Source organism: Scyliorhinus torazame, chromosome 4, assembly GCF_047496885.1.
Source record: "Scyliorhinus torazame isolate Kashiwa2021f chromosome 4, sScyTor2.1, whole genome shotgun sequence".
NCBI classification, from domain to species: Eukaryota; Metazoa; Chordata; class Chondrichthyes; order Carcharhiniformes; family Scyliorhinidae; genus Scyliorhinus; species Scyliorhinus torazame.
The window spans coordinates 114,510,767-114,534,754 of NC_092710.1; the positions used below are offsets into that span (position 1 = coordinate 114,510,767).

General features: G+C 42.7%; 1 protein-coding gene across 1 annotated transcript in view; it reads right to left on the reverse strand.

Annotated features, from left to right (window-relative positions):
- The window catches only part of nid1a (nidogen 1a), a 171,624-nt gene that overhangs the window by 27,640 nt on the left and 119,996 nt on the right, over positions 1–23,988 (reverse strand). Inside the window, exons 13-15 of the mRNA XM_072498519.1 lie at positions 22,051–22,269; positions 15,479–15,651; positions 7,898–8,024 (exon numbers count right to left, since the gene is read on the reverse strand). Coding sequence (XP_072354620.1) covers positions 7,898–8,024; positions 15,479–15,651; positions 22,051–22,269 — 519 coding nt within the window. The remainder of the gene's footprint in view (positions 1–7,897; positions 8,025–15,478; positions 15,652–22,050; positions 22,270–23,988) is intronic.

A 23,988-nucleotide genomic window follows, 5' to 3' on the forward strand; every position in this document is an offset into this window, starting at 1 on the left:
GTATTCTGGCAAGACCACATTTATATCCCAACCTTGTTACTTTAAGAAATGGTGGTGTTCCTTTTCTTTGTACGGTGTCATGGGAGAGTACCTTTAAGAAATGGGTGTTTATCAGTGATGTCAGTGTGGGTTGAGCTGGGCTGTCTGTCAGCTTTTTACTTTCATTTTAGGCTGTTTGCTGCAGGCGGTGTTTTAGTTTCGTTTTCAGTGTTGGAGCTGAAGCCAGACAGAGCAGGTGCACTGTTGATCTCTCTGCCATGAAAAAACTCTCTCTTGATCATTTGGTGAATTCAGAATTATAAATGTTCTCAGTAGTGAATGTAAACCTAATGTGCTTCTGTTAAAAGGTGTTTCTTTTGTCTTCTGGATGTTGTTTGGGAAGTTAAGGATTACTTAGTGTTGTATTCTTTGGGGGTTGTATTTGAATTAATGGTTGCTAAGATGTTCACTGTATGTTTTAAAAAGGTTAACTGGAGTTCATAGAATAAACATGGTTTTGCTTTAAAAAATATCTTTCCATTTCTGCTGTACCACACCTGTAGAGTGGGCCGTGTGCTCCCCATACCACAATCTAGTAAAAGTTGTGGGTCAGGTGAACTCCATGATACACTTTGGGGTTCTCTAAAACCTGGCCCATAACAAATTGGGGGCTTGTCCGGGATAAAAGTCTATCTATTGGGTTGGCTTAGTGAACTTAAAGACAGTGAGGGGTGAGCATATTATGGTTGCTTTTCAAGTGTGGCATTTCAGTTTAAGTAGGGAGTGTGTTGTGGACAATGGCTCTTTCAGAGGCTCAGAAGTTTTTGGGGGTGGAGACAGTCACACGCAGTACCTTACGGATAGAGACTAAAAGCAGACTGTTAGATTTGGCAAAAATATTGCAGTTACCATTACCTGACAAAATGCGAAAAGATGAGGTAATTATGGCGGTAGCTAAGCATTTAAAGTTGCCTGAGATATAGTTTGACTCATTGGAAATGGCAAAAATTCAGTTACAAAATAAACAAATGGACCATGAGAAAGAATTAAAGCAGCTTGAGTACAAAAGAGAGGAAAAAGAAAGAGAGAGAGGAAAAAGAAAAGGAGAGAGAAGAAAGGAGAAAAGAAAGAATAACCCCAGCAGAACAAAAAGAAAGAGAAAGAAAGAAAGAGAAAGGAAGATACATATCAGGGAAAAACATAAAGAGAGAGAGAGTTTGAACTTCAGAAAATGGCCATGAAACATGACAGTCAGTTAAAATTGGCAGGCGTAAAGGGAAACGTACAGTTGGATGATAGTGATGAGGATAGTGAGAAAGAGCGTCAAAGTCGAATGGCTTGGTGGGGATCTATTTAAATATGTCCAAGCATTGCCAAGGTTTGACGAGAAGGAGATGGAAGCCTTTTCATTTCATTTGAGAAGGTGGCGAAACAAATAAAATGGCCACAGGACATGTGGGTATTACTGATTCAAACAAAGCTGATAGGTAGGGCTAGTGACGTGTTTGCATCACTACCGGAGGAGGTATCTGGGACGTATGAGGAGGTGAAAAAATCCATCTTAGGTGCATATGAACTAGTACCTGAAGCTTACAGACAAAGGTTTAGAAATTTAAGGAAGGAATTTGGTCAAACATACATGGAGTTTGAAAGGCTCAGAGTAATTTTGATAGGTGGATAAGGGCTTTGAAAATAAACCAAACGTATGAAGCTCTCAGAGAAATTATGTTTTTGGAGGAGTTTAAAAATTCAATTCCTGATGTAGAGAGAACTCATGTGGAAGAACAGAGGGTTAAAACTGCAAGATTAGCAGCAGAAATGGCAGATGGTTATGAATTAGTTCATAAATCAAAGCTTGGTTTCCGACATCAGTTTCAGCCTGTAAGGAATAGAAACTGGGGACATGAGAAATACTCAAGTGGTAGAGGTAAAGGAGATCTAATGGGAGATAATAAGGAGAGTGTACCTCAGACTAAAACAGAAATCCAGGAGGGTGGAAGAGACATGAAAAGTTTCAAATGTTTTCACTATAATAAACTAGGCCATGTAAAATCACAGTGTTGGTGGTTGAAGAAAAGCACTGGGATGGCTGATGTGGTAAAACAGGATAAGACAGTGGGGTTTGTGAAAGTGGTAAAGGAAAGCCCAAGTGAAGCGAAGGAGGTGCAAAAGATTGTAAAGCCTGATCAAGAGGTGATTGATAAGAAAGGTGCCAGAGCTCTTTAAAGAATTTACTTGTGTGGGTAAAGTTTACTCATGTGTATCAGGAGGAGCAGGTAAAGAAGTCACAATTTTAATAGATAAGGGAGCTAGTCAATCTTTAATGGTAGGAGATGAGGAGTTATGTAGTTTGGGAAGAATGTTGCCAGAAAAGGTGGTAATATGTAGAATTCAGGGTGAGAGGAGTAGTGTTCCATTATATAAGGTAAGGTTGGAAAGTCCAGTGAAGAGTGGTGAAGTGGTAGTAGGAGTAATAGAGAAACTATCTTGTCCAGTTTATCTTGGGTAATGATATAGCTGGATCGCAGGTGGGCGTGATGCCAAGCCAGTGGAAAATCAAACAATTGAAGTGTTGAAGGACGAATATCCTGGGATTTTTCCGGACTGTGTAGTAACAAGGTCGCAAAGTCACAGGTTAAGACAAGAGGAGAAATCAGAGAATGAAGATAAAGGTGAAGTGCAATTATCAGAAACGATTTTTGATCAGATGGTTGAAAAAGAACAAGAACAGGTGGAGGGTGAGGTGGATATTTTTAGTTCAGGAAAATTGGCGGAGCTACAACAGAAAGATGTAGAAATAAAACGGATGTATCAGAAAGTATACACGGAAGAGGAATCGGAGTGTATACCAGAGTGTTATTACCGTAAAAGTAATGTCTTGATGAGAAAATGGAGACCTTTACATATGTAGGCGGCTGAAAAGTGGGCAGAAGTTCATCAAGTAGTATTGCCGGTAGGGTATAGAAAGGAGGTGTTGAGAGTTGCACATGAGGTACCAGGGGGAGGTCATTTGGGGATAAGGAAAACTCAAGCTAAATTCCAGAAACATTTTTATTGGCCTGGACTACATAAAGATGTAGTTAAATTTTGTCAATCATGTCACACATATCAAGTGATAGGGAAACCCCAAGCAGTGATAAAACCGGCGTCCTTAATATCCATTCCAGCATTTGAGGAACCTTTTACAAGGGTCCTAATTGATTACATAGAACCGCTTCCTAAAACAAAAAGTGGGAATCAATATCGTTTGACGATAACGGATGTGCCTACTAGGTTTCCAGAGGCCATTCCAGTACATAATATTACAGCTAAAAAGATTGTGGAGGAGTTACTTAAATTCTATTGTAGATATGGACTACCCACTGAAATACAATCGGATCAAATTTTACCTCAAGGTTATTCAAAGTAGTTATGGATAGCTTAGGAATAAAACAATTTAAATCAACTGCATACCATCCAGAATCGCAGGGAGGGTTAGAAAGGTGGCATCAGACATTAAAGACAATGTTGAGGGCTTATTGTCAAGATTATCCAGAGGATTGGGATAAAGGAATACCATTCGTACTGTTTGCAATTAGGGATGCACCAAATGAGTCAACCAAATTCAGTCCTTTTGAACTTATTTTTGATCAGGAGGTAAGCGGACCACTTAAATTGATTAAGGAAAAATTGGTGAGTGAGAAATCAGAAATTACATTATTGGATTACGTGTCAAATTTTAGAGAACGATTAAATAGAGCAGGTGAATTGGCGAGACAGCATTTAAACGGTGCACAAAGTGTGATGAAGCGGGTCGCGGACAAGAAATTCAAAGTTCGTAGTTTTGCCTGTGGAGATAAGGTTTTAGTGTTGTTACCAGTGGTAGGTGAACCTTTAAAAGCAAGGTTTTGTGGACCTTATCAGATTGAAAGGAAATTAAGTGAGGTGAATTGTGTGGTAAACACACTCACCGAGTGTGTCATGTGAATATGCTTAAAAGGTACTTTGAAAGGGAAGGAGAGAAAAAGGAGGTTTTAATGATTCTAACTCAGTGACGAACCAAATCCATATGACTGTGAATGTGACATACCTCAAATTAAATTGTAAAATGAGGATGTTCTTAAAAATTGGGATAAATTGTTGAGTTACCTTCCAGAGGAAAAACGGACTGACCTGAAAGAGTTATTGATATCACATGGGCAATTTTGTGGATAAATTGGGAAGTACTCAAATGGCTATACATGATGTAGATGTGGGAAAGGCTGTTCCGATCAAACAACATCCATACAGACTTAACCCTTTAAAAACGGCACAGGCTAACAAAGAGATTGAGAGTATGCTTAAAAATGGCATAATTGCAGCCAATGGACCATAGTGACGGTACCTAAACCAGATGGTTGTGTGTGGACCATAGAAAGGTTAATGCAGTTACAAGAACGGACTCTTATCCTATCCCACATTTGGAGGATTGCATTGAGAAAGTGGAACAATCAGCTTTTATTTCCAAATTGGATTTACTTAAAGATTACTGGCAGGTACCTTTATCCGAAAGGGCGAAGGAGATTTCAGCTTTTGTGACTCCAGATGGTATATACCAATTCAAAGTTATGCCATTTGGCATGAAAAACGCACCAGCCACATTTCAACGTTTAGCTAACAAAGTTGTTTCAGGATTACCCAATTGTGCGGTATACATCGACGATCTGGTAATTTACAGCCAGACATGGACAAACATTTAAAACATCTGATGGAGTTATTCGATCGACTTCAGGAGGTGGATTTGGTGATAAACCTAGCCAAAAGTGAATTTGGAAAAGCCCAAGTCACTTTCCTTGGCCATACAATCGGACAGGGTAGAATGGTCACACGGGATGTGAAACCAACAGTTATTGAGGAGTTTCCGATACCCTCAAGACGAAGGGAAATAATGCGATTTCTTGGCATGAGTGGATTTGATCGAACATTTGTGCAAACGTTTTGTAGCGTGATTGCTCCACTGATGGACTTGAAGAAACATCAAAAATTTCAATGGACAGCGGAGTTTCAACAGGCATTTGACTGCCTGAAAGCTGTGATAACCAATGCTCATATGTTGGAGAATTGCAAGGGACTCGGTGATAGATTGAACTAAAGTATCGGACTTTAAAGAAAAATGCCGAGGTGTAGAGAAATAGACGGATTGTGCAGAGACCTTCTTGTTCAAAGAGACTGTCAATCGTGAAGGAGTTTCAGTTGGAGGAAGAAGAATGAAAAAAAATGGACTATATTATTATACCTGTTTGCGTGTGTTGTTTACTGTGTGAATTTCTTAAAGGATAATGAAAAGGTGAAAAATGAAACCATCTTGAAGTTGATGGTTTATTTTTTTTTCTTGGGGGAAGGTGTCATGTGAGAGTACCTTTAAGAAATGGGTGTTTATAAATGGGTGTTTATCAGTGATGTCAGAGTATGGGTGGAGCTGGGTTGTCTGTCAGCTTTTTATTTTCGTTTTAGGCTGTTTGCTGCAGGCTGTGTTTTAGTTTCGTTTTCAGTTTTGGAGCTGAAGCCAGACGGAGCAGGTGTACTGTTGATCTCTCTGCCATGAAAAGACTATCTCTTGATCATTTGGTGAATTCAGAATTATAAATGTTCTCAGTAGTGAATGTAAACCTAATGTGCTTCTGTTAAAAGATGTTTCTTTTGTCTTCTGGATGTTGTTTGGGAAGTTATTAAGGATTACTTAGTGTTGTATTCTTTGGGGGTTGTATTTTGAATTAATGGTGCTAAGATGTTCACTGTATGTTTTTTAAAGGTTAACTTGAGTTCATAGATAAACATGGTTTTGCTTTAAAAAATACTTTTCATTTCTGCTGTACCACACCTATAGAATGGGCCGTGCTCTCCCCATACCACAAACTATTAAAAGTTGTGGGTCAGGTGAACTCCATGATGCACTTTGGGGTTCTCTAAACCCTGGCCCATAACAACTGCTACAGGCATTATCATGGTGAGCATTTAGAATTTAAATTAACATAGTTCCCAACAGAGTGGGCAAACAGGTGGGAGATGCAATTTAAGACTGGAATGTTATGGTAATGCATTTAAGGGGGGAAAACACAAGGAAAATACAAATATGAATAAACAGACACACCTAGAGTTCCAAAACATAAGGGTGAGTTCAGGCGAATTAAGACATTGGCCACCAGGGTCTTGTAGCTCAAATAGGGGCTTAGAATACAACAGCAAAGAGGGAAGGAATAGATACCCCAATGATTAGAAATGAGAGTTTCAGAGACTTGAGATACCAGGACCAATTGTACTGTGGCTCAGAAGACTGAAAGATGATTAAACAGTCATTCTTAAAATTATAGAATAAAGTCTAATTCCTCCAGCTGCAGTATCAGCGATGAGGACCATCAACTGAAAATACTCATTAAGAGCATGGAAAGAGATGGATAAAATATTCTTTGTGCAGATGTTTGTTATGTGACGGAAAACTGGATAAAGTTTCGAGGAAGATGACAATTTGGAGTCAGTGAGAGAGGACCATGGGATTAGTTTAGTTTGCTCTGGCAAATGTCCAGCACTGACACGGTGAACCAAATGGCCTCCAACTGCACTGCAAGTCTTTTTGGTTCCTTAAACTATGCAAAACCAAAAAGCAAGAAAAATCACAATTCTAATCCAAATGTAATTGCGCTCAGTTTCAGGTAAGTTCCTTAACTTGATTTATTAAACGAAGCAAAATTTGATGTTTTGCATCAGAGGCTGCTAAATGATACCACGGGTTGGATTTTACCAGCCCTTGAAGAATGGGCTGGGATGCTGGGGGTTTTTGTTGGCATAAAATGGCAGACTGATGCAGGAGGTAGAGTGTCTATTACCATCAACTTCCACAGCATTGTTCCTGCAGTGGGAAAGATGGCAGAAGACCCCACACCTAGAGGCCAATGGCGCGTGAATTCCTGTTCAGACACTCTGGTGGCAATAGTTATCCTTAATGCAACCTTCCCGTGCCCTCACCAACTCCGCCCCCTACCAGAACCTGTCTGAATGATACCGGCAATGCCAGATCCCACTAATTGGCAGAGGGCAGCCTGCTCCCATAGCACCTTTTCTGCCACGTGCAGTCCCAGCAGTGGTCTTCGTTCTGCGAGATCCAACAGCAACTAATTTGTTACTGGACAGCTGAAAATTGCAACTGGACTCCCACAATTGGCTGAGATGGGGATTTCCTCCAACTGCCAGGCCAGTCAGGCACCCCCCCCCCCACAAACAACTGACAAAATTCCAGTCCATAAGTTTCTTCAATAATTAACTTCTAATTCAATCCAATTGATGTTAAAAGTTTTGGTACAATGGAAAAGAAAATAATGAACTGGTATTTATAAAGGACTTCTGTGATCTCAAAAACACCAAAGCATTTTACGCCAATGAAGAACTTTTTTGAAGCACAGTTGCTATTGTGATTTTGGTAGTGCGCAGTAAGCTCTCACAAACAGCAATGAAATAATAGCAAAATGTTCCAAATCATTGAAGTTGGTTCAGGATAAATGTTGGCCAGGACAAGGGAGAGGTCTCCCCTACTCGTCTTTGAAATATTGGGATGGGATTGTTTCTGTACACCTACAGGGCCCACGTTTATGGCCTCATCTGAAAGACAGCACCTTTGACAATGCAGCACTCATTCAGTATAAGGGAGAGTTGATTTTAATTATATGCTCAAGTCTTTGGAGCCAAATGAATCCGCAACCTTTTGTCGGCGACGTGACTGATACCAACTGAGCTATGAATACGACATAGATGGGCATACAATACCAATTTAATTGCACACAAAATAATTCTGTGGAGAATTGGGCGGGGGGGGGGGGGGGGGGAAAAAGAGAGAGAGAAGCAGACTTGGTTTTAAAGGGCCCAGGTAAGCATTTATTCCCTGCTGTTCCCCCAGTTTCATACCAACCTATTTCAATAATAGTTGTAGGCTCTCCTCCTTGAATGCTGGCTCGGCTGATTGTGTGTCCAGCAATGTCAGTCCAGTACACCATCTTATCCACACAGTCGTATGCAATACCAATTACCACCTTATCCTATAGGGAAAAAAAACACCCAAGTTAAACCAAGACAAATTCCTTGGTGAAAGAAAGTGAAAGAAAACACACGTGAAATAGTTTAGCAATATCAGACAAGGAACTATTGAAATGATCATCTTTCTCTAACAGCAATAGTTTCCAATAGATGTGTCTTCAAGGAACTTTGGGAATGAAATAGAGCTAACCCCATGTTCCATTAAATTGGATCTCTCAGGTTGTTGATTACTAACAGATCTTATAAATCCAAGGCCAAAGATTTTCAAATAGGAAAAATCAGCCATTGAGGAACACGGGAATAAGTTGGGGATGGACTGCTAGTCCCAGAGCTGCATGTGATCTGTTTGGACACAACTATTTGCGCCAAACATGCATTTCTGCATTCCAATGGAGCTTTTATAGACAGTGGTAGCTTCCTCCAGGTACTAACAAAACATCTATGTCATGGTCAGATTTGCTCCAAGGTTAAACTTTGTTCTAGATTCACATCCAGATGTGAACTTTCCCATGCTAAATAAAAAAATTTGGCTCAGGCACTGGAACTTAAGAGTTGCTGCTGGCGGGATGGATGGATTCCTTCACTGTACTAAGCCAGTCTTTTTTCAGTTGTGGCTCAGCTGGTAACATTCATCCTCGACTCAGATAGTCATAGGTTCAAGACCCCCTACAGGACGTGACGACAAAATTCTAGGCTGACGCACGCAGTGCTGAGCAGGTAGTGCAGTGCCACAGGTACCACGTTTCAAATGAGACATGAAACCATCTGCCCCTTACAGGTGAATATAAAAGGTCTCAAGTTACTAATATGAAGACGAGCATGGGAGTTATCCCGAGTGCCTGGCCAATATTTAAGTCTCTATTCGATTATCTGGTTAACATCACATTGTTGTTTGTAGGATCGTGCTGGGTGGAAATTTGTAGCTGTGTTCCTTACATTGCAATGGTAACTGCACTTCGGAAGTAACTAATTGGCTATAAAGTGCTTTGGAAGCTCCTGAAGCTGTGAAATGTGCTACGTAAATGCAAGTATTTTCTTCCTTTGCATCCAATATTATGAATAAATAAAAATTAAGCTTCCTGCCAAAATACTCCATCTGTGAATGTTCAATCCATGCCAAGTGCAACATCCTGCTCCTGTTATTACTCATGTGGACTGGGCTTCAACCTATGTAAACCACAGTGCAGCTCCAATCAATCAATGACAACTTGACTTTGCCCAGCACCTATAATGTAAAATGTCCCAAGGCATTTCATAGGTAGTTTCAGACAAGGTTATGGCACCAAGCAAAATAATGAGTTTAGGACAAGTGACTCAAAGCTGGGTTTGAAGCATTAAGGAAGAGAGAGGTAGAGAAGCAGAGAGGTTTAGGGAGGATATTCCAGAGCTTAGGGCCGAGGCAGTTGATGGCAGAGCCAACAATGGTGGATTAATGAAAATCAGGAATGCTCATGATACCAGCATTGAAAGAATGCAGAGTTCTCGGAGGGGTGGAAGTTGCCGAAATAAGGGTGGGCCGGTCAAGGAAGGGCTTAAAAACAAGGGTGAGAATTTTAAAATTGTTACTCATGTCATATAAAACATCCAGAATTACTTGTGTAAATGTAATAACGATAGCCATTACTGCGATTTGCAAATTTGCAGAAGGAAGAGGTTCTACTGCTGGGTCACTGTTGGTTATTACCATTGGTTGAACCTCTCTTCAGATCCAAAATATTTTGTTTTGAACAAAGCTGGCAGAGATAACAAGGCTCAGATTTTGAGGTTAGTGACAAAGCAAAAGTGCTCACCCACCGACTTCAGAGAAAGCGGATTAAAACCAGTAAATTCTATGGCATAGGTTTCCCCTTTCCTGACCTCAGTTTGAATCTGGCACAAATTAAAGGGGCCTCCAGGCATTCAGCAACAGTGATGTCATTAAGCAGGGTAAACAGCCAATTACAGTGAAGCATTGTCACAGACAGCAAATCAGGAAGTAACTGAGTTTAAAGAGTGTGAAATAAATGGTTAGGGCACATGCCATTATGTTAAGAGGCAGAAATATCATAAACATGAAAAATGTAAATGTGATTTCTTTTTATCATAATGAAGACATTTGACATTCCAAATACAAAATTAGTTTTCCACACAATGTGAGGCTGTTCGTCAGAGTTTATGCATTTTTAACATCCCAGTCACATTACAGTCAACACCTCCACGGCTTTTTTTTTTTTTTTTTTACAAATAACTTACACAGGTTTCATCAGTTCAGTGATTTCTACTTGATTGGAGTTCAGGGGAACTTCAACAGTGCACCCTGTGGGTAGCGTTGAATAACTGCTGCAGACTCCAGAAGTCGCTATCAGGTTTTAGAGGAGTCATGATGACAAACACCAACAAGTTTGCCATCATTACAGCCACAAAGTCTGGGTCATTGGTTGGATATAGCATGTCTGCTGCTGGTTAACACTGGACTACACCTGAACGGAGGTTTGACTTTTCAACAAGTTTATTGAAGCATACCTCCTATTACGATCCCAGACCAGACCCCAACAGTGGCTAGGATACTGGACAGAAACCCCAATATTTTATTTTAATTTTGTAAGACTGTGAAGAAAGGATACTTTCCTCCAGGCGTACATGCACAAAGAAATGGAATATGGTATTTTTAAAAAAAATTTAGAGTACCCAATTCATTTTTTCCAATTAAGGGGCAATTTAGCGTGGCCAATCCATCTACTCTGTACATCTTTGGGCTGTGGGGCTGAAACCCACGAAAACACGGGGAGAATGTGCAAACTCCACATGGACAGTGACCCAGAGCCGGGATCGAACCTGGGACCTCTGCCGTGAGGCAACAGGGCTACCCACTGCACCACCGTGCTGCCTGAACGTGGTATTTTAAAACAAACTTTATTACTAACACAGTATTAAAATCTTTAACTCACACCTGAAAATAGCTTACAATTAATTTCCCTTAATGAATACTACTCAACACAGTGAATACAATACCCTTATAATTGCTATCTTTATTCCCACTTAAACAACAAGAAAATAGACCATCTCAGCTCTCAATCCATCCTAAATACCAATAGAACAGAAGAATATTTGCTTTACAGAGATGTTCTTTGATAAATAAATTTCTTCACACTGCTTTATAGAACAGAGCTGATTCTGGTCCGAACCCCTACAGAAACTCTGGCTAGAGGTCTTCAAAAACTGTTTCAATTGGCTTATTTCAGCTCTCCCTTGTCCTCAGACAAACCTGCATTGCTTTAAATACAGTTAATCTATTTTAACTAATCTACAGGGACAACAAACTGTCTTTCTTGGTCTCAGCTTCAGCCAGAATCAGAACTGAAACTGAAAAATGCTTTCTCAAAAGGCCCTGATGCCGTAGCGCCACCCAGCAATATCCCACCAAGCTGAAAACGAAATCAACTCTCAGGGAGCTCCCCCACTCAAAACAAGACTGCACCCCCACGGTGGTTAATTGCACATTCAGCTCCTAAAACCTTTGTTATCTTTCAAACCAAGATGCTCCCAAAAATATTTTTACATTCAGTTAATAGAGTGGGACTTGCACCCACAACCATGTCACCCTGAGGCAAGAGTACTGCCAATTGAGCCACAGCTGAGGATATGCTTCCAAAAACATGACTGCAGCAGACAAACACACAACAAACCCAGGCTTTTAACCCTTACTTCACCAAATACTTACAATACATCTGAAATTTTTACTTTCATCATACTCCTATTTGGTTAATACATTTTTTGCAACAACTAAGTAACCATGTGAAATAACTTTCTCGCTATACCTATCCCAATATGTTTTGTTAATGAATTAAAGATGTGAAACAGAAATCACTTGGATGGGAAGTTTTTAACACCTACAAATTGCTCCAAAATATTTTTTCAAAGACAAACGAGACTACTGAAATCCCCTCCTAAAGGCTCCTCTTAAAGAAAGGAGAAAGAATTACAGAATTGATACTGTACCGCTCCAAACGATCGGAGTTCTACATATATTTCGCAATGTGACATGTACAGTGGATTGCTGTCACTTTGGTATGCGACTATGTCACTTCTCAACTGAATAAAGCACTATTCCTGTAATGCAATAATGTGGTTAGAACACAAACATTTTAGCCATTCCCTTTTGTTGCAGTTATGTCTAGCAAACCCCTTTGCATGCTATGTCTAGACAATAACCAAGGATGGCCAACCCTTCATTTGCGTATCTAAATAAATATTTTCCACCCAACGTTCCTCCAAAAGGGTGAACGGCCAGGAGCAAATTTGAGATTTCAGTCAGCACAATTTATCGAAAATATTTTGAAAAATCCAATGACATTAAGTTTGGAAATATTGTGAACTGCGGGGAGGACAGTGGTAGACTTTAAGCGGATGCAGACAGGCTGGCGGAATGGACGGACATGGCAGATGAAATTTAAGGCAATTAAGTGTGAAGTGATCTTTTAATAGGAAGAATAAGGAAAGGTAACAAAGTGAATGGAGGTGCGTGAAAAATGTACAGAAATCGCTGTGTGTGTTCGGGCAAGTTGAGAAAACATTTAAAAAGGCACAAAGGATCCTGGGTGCATAAATGGAGACATAGGGTACAAAAGCAAGATAGTTATAGTGAATATTCATATAAAACACCGGCTTAGCTACATCTACTGGAGTCAAATTCAGGACAAAACACTAAAGAGGATGTGAAGACATTGGTGAAAGTGGTGCATAAAATTTACGAGAATAGCTGCAGGCTTCTATTGCATGGATAGATTGTGGACCACGAGCTGCTCTCTTTAGAAAAGAGAAAGCCAAGAGGAGATTTGATAAAGGTATTTCAAAACCATGAAGGGTCTAGGCAGAGTAGCTGGGGAGAAACTGTTCTCAGTGACGGAAAGGTTGAGAATAGGAGGACACTGACTCAAGGTGATTGGCAAAAGAATCAGAGGAGGTGACATGAGGAAAAACGTTGCTGTTTTTATACACCGTGATTCCTGGAATCAAAAATGCACTGTCTGAGTGCGGTAGTGGCAGACTCAATTGTGACTTTTAAAAAGAAACTGGATACTTAACGGAAGAGAAAATAATTTCCATGGCTACAAGAAATAGGCAGGGGAGTGGTAATTGCTTTTAAACGGCACAGGCACAAATGGGAAAAAAGGCCTCCTTCTGCAATCATTCTATGGTTCATTCTTTATAACTGTAGGGCACAATGTTGTGGGTAGCAATGTTGCTTCACAGCGCCAGGGTCCCAGATTCGATTCCCACTTGGGTCACTGTCTGTGTGGAGTCTGCACGTTCTCCCAGTGTCTGCGTGGGTTTCCTCCGGGAGCTCCGATTTCCTCCCACAAGTCCAGAAAGACGTGCTTGTTAGGTGAATTGGACATTCTCCCTCTGTGCACCCGAACAAGCGCTGGAGTGTGGTGACTAGGATGATTTTCACAGCAACTTCATTGCAGTGTTAATGTAAGCCTACTTGTGACAATAAAGATTATATAAAGTGGCTGCATGCTGTAAAATATTCCAACCCGCGCCACGCCCTGTTCACCCATCCATTTGAAAATTGGGCATATTATTCGAGCTGAGGCCCAACTAGTGAATTACAAAAGGTTTATCATAACTTGCTCACTTCTGATTCATAGGTCTCCATTTATAAAGTCCAGAATGCTGTATACTTTTTTTGTATAAACTGCTTCATCAGCTTGCCCTGCTACCTTCAAAGAATTTGTGTCCATATACCTGGTCACTCTGCTCTGCACTCCTCCCTTTAAAATTGCATCATTTAATTTACATTGCCTCTCTTCATTTCTTCCTTTCAATAAAGAAACTAGGGACAAAAAAAAAAAAAAAACTTGTTCTCATTGGTTTCTGTCGATACCCACAAGTACAAAATGTTCAGAAAGGAACATGGATGGTCTAATACCCTGCGCCTTTGTGATTTTCATAGCAGGGCAGTGGGATGGGGTTGGGGGGGGGGGGGGGTGGAGGAAAGAGTGGGGAGAGTATAGAGAAAGAGCGATATTAAACAGCAGCTGACCTCAGGATGTTCAGCGAACGAAGGTGGGGGTGGGCATGGGGGGGTGAGAGAAGAGACAGTGCGAGATTAGATTTAAACTCAGCACCTCGGAGCACACTGCAGAGTCTTGCCAAGACCAGCTGTCTTCCCATTCTTGGTTCGTTAGTGGACAGCACTAAAATGTGTTCAGGGAGGTGGAGGCTGTTAAACTCTCTGGATACAATGCAAATTACACCCTTGGGGCACCAGAATTCCATTCTCAGATAGTAATGCAGTCAAACTATTATTAGCAAGATATTCCAATAAAAATGGCATCTATAAGTTCCTGCCATGCTCCAGAAGGTGATTTAAAAAAAAAGACATTGATCCACATCAAGACTCAGATCAATCGGGTTCAGTTTAACATACGCCTTGAGCATGATTTCCATGAGCCTGTTCCACCATTCCACCATTTAATAAGATCATGGCGGATTTGATCGCGGCCTCTACTTTCCTGTCTAACTCCGATACCCTTCAACTTCCTGGTTAGTCAAGAATCTATCTAACTCAGCCTTAATCAATGACCCTGCCTTCACTGCTCTCTAGAAAAGAGAATTCCACAGACTAACAACCCTCAGAGAAAAAAAATTCTTCTACGTCAAATGGGAGACCCTTTATTTTTAAACTGCGTCCCCTAGTCTCTTTCATAAGAGGAACAATTCTCTCAGCATCCACCCTGTCAAGTCCCCTTAGGATCTTATAAGCAATGAGGAACTATAGGCTCCCCCAAGCAACTAGGTGATTCACAAACAGCTCAGGGCTTCACCATATTTCCTTTGTTCTCAGAGAACAAATTCCTGCATACGATTTTTAAAAAATTACCCAGGAACTTGGGGAGACTAGAATTCCCCATTATTTTCTTGACCAGAATCAATTTGCCAACCAATGAACCCCATTTTCCCCTGTAGTATGGATGGTGATCTTTTGAAATTTGACATTTATGCCTTTGTCCTGAAGGGAGAAAAGCTTTGGCTACATGTCTCTCTTCTCAGCAAGATTCAAGTTCTGTGCTACAAAGCGACCGTTTATACAGAGAACAACAAACTTTTGGCTGAAGAATAAGTATTGGCTGTGACACCAGGTAAAATCTCCTTGCTTCTTCTTATGTCATGCCATAGGGCAGAAAGAGCCTCAGCTTAACAACTCACCTGAAAGTCGTCTCATCTGACATTTTAACACTCCCCTCAGACTACACTGGTGGGGATGCCGAGATTATAGTCTAATAATCTATTATCAAGCTTGGTAATTGAATGTTTTAATAACAGATTAGTCACACGATGGTACCTTCATGCAAGTTGGACCCCCGGTACATTTAAAGAAAAACTCTTGAAAATCCGCACAGATAAATCAGAAAACGATCTGCATTTATTGAACAGACTTGAAAAACTGTATTTTTGGAGCACTGCTTACGGGAACATGAAGTAAAGTCTTTGCTTTGTTTTTCTTCAGGCTGGAACCCTCCACTGGGATATGATCTATTTTTCCACTTTGTGCATAGAGGAGGTGTGTGCCTGGGGGCAGTGGAATGACATCTGGTCTAGTCGTGGGTCCAACTGCAGGAGTAGGAGTGACTGTCTCAAGGCCTGTCAGAACAGTGGAAGGAAACCAGATGGTCATGTTTAGATAGCACTGCATCACACCATTTAAACAAACGCATATTTCAGTGCAGTGCACAAGTTAACTCCTTCAGTCAGTCTTCACTGCTCTATCTCAGTTGAGAAAAAGGGTCTGGGCTGCAGAAACACAAATCACTAATTGTAGCAATAAAGGTTTAACAAGGCCATTTAAAAAAAATGCAAACTGGGACTACATTTTTCTAATTGAATTGAAAAGCAAGGAAGTTGCGTTGTAGTTATATAGAACCTTGGCGAGAACACACTTAGAATACGATTCACAGTTCTGGTTTGCATATTATAAAAAGAATATTGAGGTTTTAGTGAAAGCGGGAAAAAAAAATGTTTGCAAGGATGATACCCGAGATGAGATGTTACAACTATTGGAAAAGATTGATTGGGCTGGAGCTCTTTTCTCCAAAGGAAAGAAGGCCGAGAAGCGGCCTAATAAATATCTTTAAAATTATGAAGGAATTTGATAGGGTCGACATAAACAAGATGCTTTTACTTGTGTGCGAGGCCAGAATTAAGGGTCATAAATATGAGAGGCAGATTAATAAATCCAACTGGGAAAACCTATTTACCCAGAGATTTTTTTTTTTTTTTTTTTTAAAAAGAGTGTGGAACTCACTATCACATGGGGAAATTGAAACAAAGAGGGCAAGGGGAAACCTTCCCTTTAGGGATAACTAGAAAAGAACAGAAGGTTCATGGATGGAAGTGTTAGGTGAAGAAGTGCGTGTTTCTGTGCTGCAAATGCAATGTAAAATCTCCACTCAGGTCTTTAATCAAAACTACACAAATGCTACACCAGGCAAATATATTTAAATGAACCACAAATTAAAGCGTGGGAACACAAAAGCCGAAGACAAAGCTGGAAATCTGAAAATGAAACAGAAATTGTTGGAAATATTCAACAGGTCTGGCAGATCTGTGTCAAATGAAACTGAGCTAATAGTTCAGGCAGATAACATTTCATCAGGACTTGGAAAAAATTAGAAATGTAACATGTTTTGAGCAAGTTAAAGCAGGGAGGGGGTGATAGGGTGGGATGGAGGGGCAGGAAAGTTCAAAGGGCAAAAAAAGGTTTCATGGTGTAAGGCAAAAGGGAAAAGCGCTTTTAACATTGTGAAATATCCCAAGGTTCTTCACAAAATATTATCAGCCAAAAATGACACTGAGTCACATAAGGAGACATTAGGGGCGGGATTCTCCGACTCCCCGCCGGGTTTCGGCGTGAATCCCGCCCCCGCCGGCCGCTGAATTCTCCGGCGCGGGCAGGAATCTCGCCGCGCCGGTCGACGGCCCCCCCCCCCACCCCGCGATTCTCCGGCCCGAATTCTCGCTGCTGTCATGCCAGTCCCGCCGGCGGGAATTAAACCACCTCTCTTACCGGCGGGACTGGCGGCGCAGGCGGGCTCTGGGATCCTTGGGGGGGGGGGGGGGAGATCTGGCCCCGAGGGGTGCCCCCACGGTGGCCTGGCTCACGATCGGGGCCCACCGATCAGTGGGTGGGCTTGTGCCGTGGGGGCACTCTTTTCCCTCCGCCATAGTGTCCGCCATGGCAGGCGCGGAAATGGCCCCCCCCCTGCGCATGCGCGGAGATGACGTCAGCAGCCACTGACGCTCCCGCGCATGCATGGACTTCCGCCAGCCGGCGGAGTCCCTTTGCCACCGGCCGGCGGCGCGCCAACCACTCCGGCGCGGGCCTAGCCCCTCAAGGTGAGGGCTTGGCCCCTAAAAGGTGCGGAGAAATCCGCACCTTTGGGGCAGCTCGACACTGGAGTGGTTCCCGCCACTCCATCCCGCAGGGACTCCCCGCCCCGCCGGGTAAGGGAGAATCCCGGCCCAGGAGAGAGGTATGATCTGGGTGCTCATGGTGGGACGATTGCATTTGAAACAATGAGAGGGGCCAGAATTGAAGTAGCACAGTTATCTCAGGCTTATACGGCTGGAGGACATTACAGTGTTGGGGAAGGGCAAAGCCTTGGAGTTAGGAAGGGAATGTTAAAATGGAGGCATGCCAGACTAGGATCCAATATAGGTCTGGAAGCACAAATGGTGATGAAGAAACAGGACCTGTTAGCAAAGTTTTGGATGAAGTAAAATTTTGAGGCAACGAGGGATTTCTCAGAATGGCCATGGTGTGGCTACTGTTATAAGGCTGTGACGCGGCTATATAATTCAGTTCACAGCCATCGAAATAACTCAGTTGATGCTCTCTTACACATCTTTACATTACTCCTGGTGTTGAGACTCTACCCTAACAATTCTTCAATAGATTCAATTACATTTGGGAGTTTAGCAGTTCATATATTTCACTATCTTGACTAACATGACCTTTGCACTCTCTGCCCACCACCTGGCTCCTTGCCGCACAATAGGGAATGAGGACAAACAGCGGAAGGATATGAGCTCATCTCCATTCCAAACACTGGTGTTAACCAGGTGTTATTTTCAGTTTAAGTGCAGGTTTGTGACATCAAAGTGCTGGAAGGTTTCAAATCTCCATGCAGCCGGGATTCCGATCTCGGAATCTGGAAACCCCTTCTTTAGGAAAGCAGATTATTGTAGCGAAGAGCATTTTGAAAGGACAAAAAAGCAGCCCACATCTACAGGAATATCTTTGAACTGGCCTCTCTTGAGGCTGCTTGTCAGATCAGACTAGTTTCAATTTCTTTTCAAAGCTGCTTTCAAAAGGCCAAGAATAGTCATCGGTTTGCTGCCAAACACGTAAACAAGGTGATGATTTTATTTATGAAACTTGTTGCCTTACAAGTATTAAAAATTCAGGGCTGCACGGTGGCACAGTGGTTAGCCCTGCTGCCGAGGACCCAGATTCGATCCCAGCTCCAGGTCACTGTCCGTGTGGAGTTTGCACATTCTCCCCGTATTTGCGTGGGTCTCACCCCCATAACCCAAAGATGTGCAGGGTAGGTGAATTGGCCATGCTAAATTGCCACTTAATTGGAAAAAAAAATGAATCGGGTACTGTAAATTTATAATAAATGTTTTAAAAGTATTAAAAAGTCACATCTTAATTAGTTAAGCCATAGGGATATGGATTATTAAAGAGTACTTTAATGCAAATGGCGGGGCAAGAAGAGATGGGGATGGAGGGGAAGAAGAGAGAGAAGACTTTGCAGGCCACAAACTCAGCCAAATGCTTTAGCAGTATTTCTGCAGAGATGCTATGAAAATCCAGTTATAGTTTCCATGCAAGAGCCGGAAGAGAGAACTGCAGTGTATTACTGGCCAATATATCGGATGCTGCATGAAGTAGTCTTGCTCCATGAGCAGGTTGAGGTTTATGCATTCAAACTCGCAAGTTGACTAATACTTTTCTCAAGCAATACCACTAGAAGGAAACAGAATGTCAACAGGAAGTTGAAGTAAACATTTTACGCTATTTCATTTCCCCCACAGAATCAGCCCAAATGATCTGAAAACAGCTATGCTCAACCTTTCACTTTCACAATCTGGTGAAGCCTCCGAGGTGACCAGCTGGATGATTTTGTTGGTTTTGCTTCCTGTTCCACTTCATTCTGGCATCTCACGCATGCCCCACTCCCTTCATCCAGTCGTTAATAGCTGTGCATTCAACAATCCAGCTCTGAAATTTCCTTGCCAAGCTTCTTTATGCTTTCCTCGCCTTGTTTATGACCCACTTCAATATCTTTGGCCAAGTCTTTGGTCATCAGTCTTTTTTTGAAAAATATTTTTTTCTCCTTTTTCACATTTTCTCCCACATTTGCACCCACCAACAATAAACAATAATCAGTAACGGACATAATGTCAATCCCCATGTCAACAACAACAATCCCATCCTCCCACTGCCCCCCAAACAACTGCCTGCCTGTTAACATAAACAAATAACAAAGAGCAATCAGAAATATCCCAGTCACCATTAGCACATACAGTTCCCCACCACCCCACTAATGTTCCATGTTATCCAATTCTTGAAAGTGCATAATGAATAACGCCCATGAATTGTAGAACCCCTCCATCCTTCCCCTCAGTTCAGATTTGTCCTTTTCAAGAGTCAAGAATTCCAACAGGTCACCCCTGCCATACCAGGGCACAGGGTGGAGAGGTTGCTCTCCATCCCAATAGGATCCGCCTTCGGGCGATCAATGAGGCGAAGGCTACAACATCTGCCTCTGCACCCGTTTCCAGCCCAGGCTGGTGCGACACCCTGAATATGGCCTCCTGAGGCCCTGGGTCCAGTTTCATGTGCACCACTTTAGAGATTACCCTAAAAACCTCCTTCCAGTAATCCTCCAGCTTTACAGGACCAGAACATATGAACGTGATTTGCAGGGCACCTCTCGCAATGTTCACACACAACTTCTACCCCCTCAAAGAGCCGGCTCATCCTCATCCTTGTGAGGTGTGCGCTCTATACACCACCTTCAGCTGTATCAGCCCCAACCTCGCGCACGAGGTGGAGGCGTTCACTCTCCGGAGCACCTCACACTAGAACCTCCTCCTCCGTACCCTCTCCCAACTCTTCCTCCAACTTTGCTTTGATCCCTTCCAGTGGTGCCTTCTCCTCTTCCAAAATGCCCCATACACCGCTGACACCCCTTCTCCAGTCCCCCCGTCGTCAGCACCTCCTCCAGCAATGTGGAGGCCGGCTCCACCGGGAAGCTCTGTCTCTCCTTTCTGGCAAAATCTTGAACCTGCATGTATCTAAACATTTCCCCCTGCTCCAGCCTATACTTCGCTCCCAGCTCCTTCAATCCTGCAAACCGACCCCTAAGAAACAAATCTTTTAGTGTCTTAATCCCCTTCACCTCTCATTTTGGTCTTAGCGCCACCTCTGCGAAGCACCTTGGGATAATTTACCACATTAAACGTGCTAAACCGTTGTTAATGATGTAAGGCAAATAACGTAAACAATATCACTCAGATATTTAAAACCTCCAATACAGATATCGTCAGTTTCAAAGTAGTTATTTTCACAGAATTGTTACGACACAAGGGACCATTCGGCTCATTGTATCTGCACCGTTTCTCCAAATAAGCAACTCACTTTGTGACATTACACTGCCTTCCTCTGATAGACTCTCCCTTTTCAGATAACACTTGAATTCCCTTTTGCTTACTGCCCAATTCCCTTGTTAATTTCTCAATTCTGCCTCCACCACATTGTCAGGCAGTGCATTCCCGATCTTAAAAACGTGCTGCACAAAAAAACCTTTCCCTCATGTTGCTTTTGCTTCTTTTGCCAAGTACTTTAAATCTGCGCCCTCTCATTCTCAATCCTTACACGAGTGGGAACAGTTTCACCCTATCAGCTCTGACCAGATCCCTCATGACTTTGAATATCTCCATCAGATTTCCTCTCAGCCTTCTCTTCTCAAAGGAAGACAATCCCAACTCCTCCAATCTTTGTATCTTCATAATGAAAGTAGTTAATCATGGGAACTGTTCTCATGAATCTATTTCTCCATCTCACCAATGCCTTCATATCTTTCTTAAAGGGTGACAGTCAGAACTGGGCACAGTAGGCATGATTCAGTGACTCTGTTGCGCCCGGTACTGACCTGTGAATCGCGCATGAGCGCCGAATTGGTTTATCCGCCGGGCTCCACCTGGCGCGATCTGGATCTCACCCTCATTGTGCAAGATCCCGATCTGAATATTTAAATGAGCACAATTGCTCATTTAAAAACCTGGATGTCGGATTCACCTGATGCCCAGGACGCACCGGCTGTGCCTGGGCGACCTTGCCAGGGCACCATTTAGTACCGGTCCACACAAACATAGACCAGGTGTAAAGGCACCTAGCGAGAGGGGTAGGGGGGGTCTTCCACGCCATTGGAGACCGCCAGGTGGCACCTTGGCACTTCCCCTAGCACCCAGGCCTGACCCCCATTAGTGCCAACCTGGCACATGGGCATCTGAGCACTGCAGCCTGTCACCCTGCCAGCGTCTCAGGTGCCAGGTTGGTACTGCCAGGGATAAGGCAGTGAGGGGAGGTCAAAGAGCGTGGGGGGCCGAAAGGGCAGTGGGTGGGGGTGGATCCGAGACTGCCGGACAAAACCGCCCCCCGATCTGCGAGTTGCTTTTCCTGCTGGCGAGCCGAAATCCCTCTAAGTGAGGCCTCGGCGGGGAGAAACTCCCAGAGGTCAAAGAAAAAGGGCAAAGTGCTGTTGGATAGCGGGGTGTTTCTCGGCGCTGTTACTGCTGAGAAATACCCCGGTTAACTGGAATTCCCAGAATTGTGGTCAATATTTCATCTGTGTCCAAACTACTGTCTTACACAAGGTCAAAATAGCCTCCTTGCTCTTGTACTCTATTTTAATGGGTAATTTGCATTATTTTTAATGACGAGTACCTAGATCGAAAAGCACTAATACTTACATGGGGGTCGCACTCCTCGGCCAGTCCTGGTTCCTGCAACTTCATTCCCATTTGTGTCCACACACCAACAGCTTTCTTGGCTGTAGAGGCACTGGACTGGCACAAAGTTCCCATGAACATCACACTCAGGGATGTAATAGCTATCAGGCCTGTGCCCTCTTGGTGTTAAAATGCTCCGGCTACTGTCCCTGCGAAACTCGCACTCCGTTTTCTGGGAGTCTGTTGAGCAACAAATAGAAAATGCAGAGTTAAAAGGTGCACACAGAATGGCTCACTAACCAGTTTGTGGTAGGTTAGATGTTTAGATAAATCAGACAGAAAATGTCTGAGAATAAACCTGGCCTGATTGAACTAATGTTCTCAGACAGGTGCTTCATCACATGGTTATTTTTTGATCTTTAATTGCTTTCCTGATGACATCTCTCTGTCAAGGAAGTTGTATGGTAGAAAGCACCTGCCAATCAAATCAGCCAATGGAATCATCAAGGAAGGCCCATCTCCAAAACCATACAGAAGTCATCACATTAAAAAAAACAGCCTTCAATCTCAGCAACCCACCTACACTCTACAATTTCTCATTCCTCATCTTTATGGGGAGGCGGTGGCACAGTGGTATTGTGGCTTTACTAGTAATAGAAAAACCCAGGCAATGCTCTGGCATAAGTGGATTTTAAAAACGCGATAGAATATCTGGAATTAAAAGTCTAACGATAACCATGAAACAATTGTCGTAAAAAACCCATCTGGTTCACCAATGCTCTTTAGGGAAAGAAATCGGTCATTCTTACCTGATCTGATCAACACGTGACTCCAGACCCACAGCAATGTGGTTGACTCTAAATGCCCTCCAAAACGGATTAGCAAGTCACTCAGTTTTAGTCAATCGCTACAAATGGAATCGGTATCGAGGTGCAGAATGTACTCTGGGTGGGAGCCTTCAATGTCCATCACCAAGAGTGGCTCAGTAGTACCACTACAGACTGAGCTGGTGGGTCCTAAATGACATAGCTGGTGGTGGTGAGGGACCAACAAGAAGGAAATACATACTTGACCTCATCCTCACCAACTCGCCTGCCGCAGATGCATGTGTCCATGAGAGTATGAAATGAAATGAAAATCGCTTATTGTCACGAGTAGGCTTCAATTAAGTTACTGTGAAAAGCCCCTAATCGCCACATTCCGGTGCCTGTTCGGGGAGGCTGGTACGGGAATCAGTAGGGGTCACCACCGCACAGTCTTCGTGGAGACAAAGTTCCATCTTCACATTGAGGAAACCCTCCATCGTGTTGTGTGGCACCACACACCATGCTAAATGGGATTGACTTCGAACAGATCTAGCAACTCAAGACTGGGTATCCATGAGGCACTGTGGACCATCATCAGCAGCAGAATTGTACTCAACCACAATCTGTAACTTCAAGCCCCAGCATATCCCCCCCTCTACCATTACCACCAAGCCAGGCGATCAACCCTGGTTCAATGAAGAGTGCAGGAAGGCAGGCCAAGAGCAACACCAGACATACCGAAAATTAGACGGCAACCTATTGAAGCTGCAACACAGGACTACTTGCATGCCAAACAGCATATGCAGCAAGTGATAGGCAGACACACACACACACACACACACACACACACACACACACACACACACTAAACTAGTGAGTTCTTTTATTTCAATACTGAACTAGTAAACAAACAAATAAGTATAGATTAAACTATTAAATAAATTTATGCTATATACTAAAATCTAAAACTTCTTCTCTCTAGCTGGTTTCCCATCTGTACTCTCCACACTCCTAACACTCTCCTTGAGGAAAGAGTGGGGAAACCTTTTTATAGGTCTTGGTGGTCATCTAGTGTTCATTTGCCTGTGCTTGCTTAACATTACTTGATCATGTATTACAGAGATCACTAGAAGACCCAAGTTCTGCAGTCCTG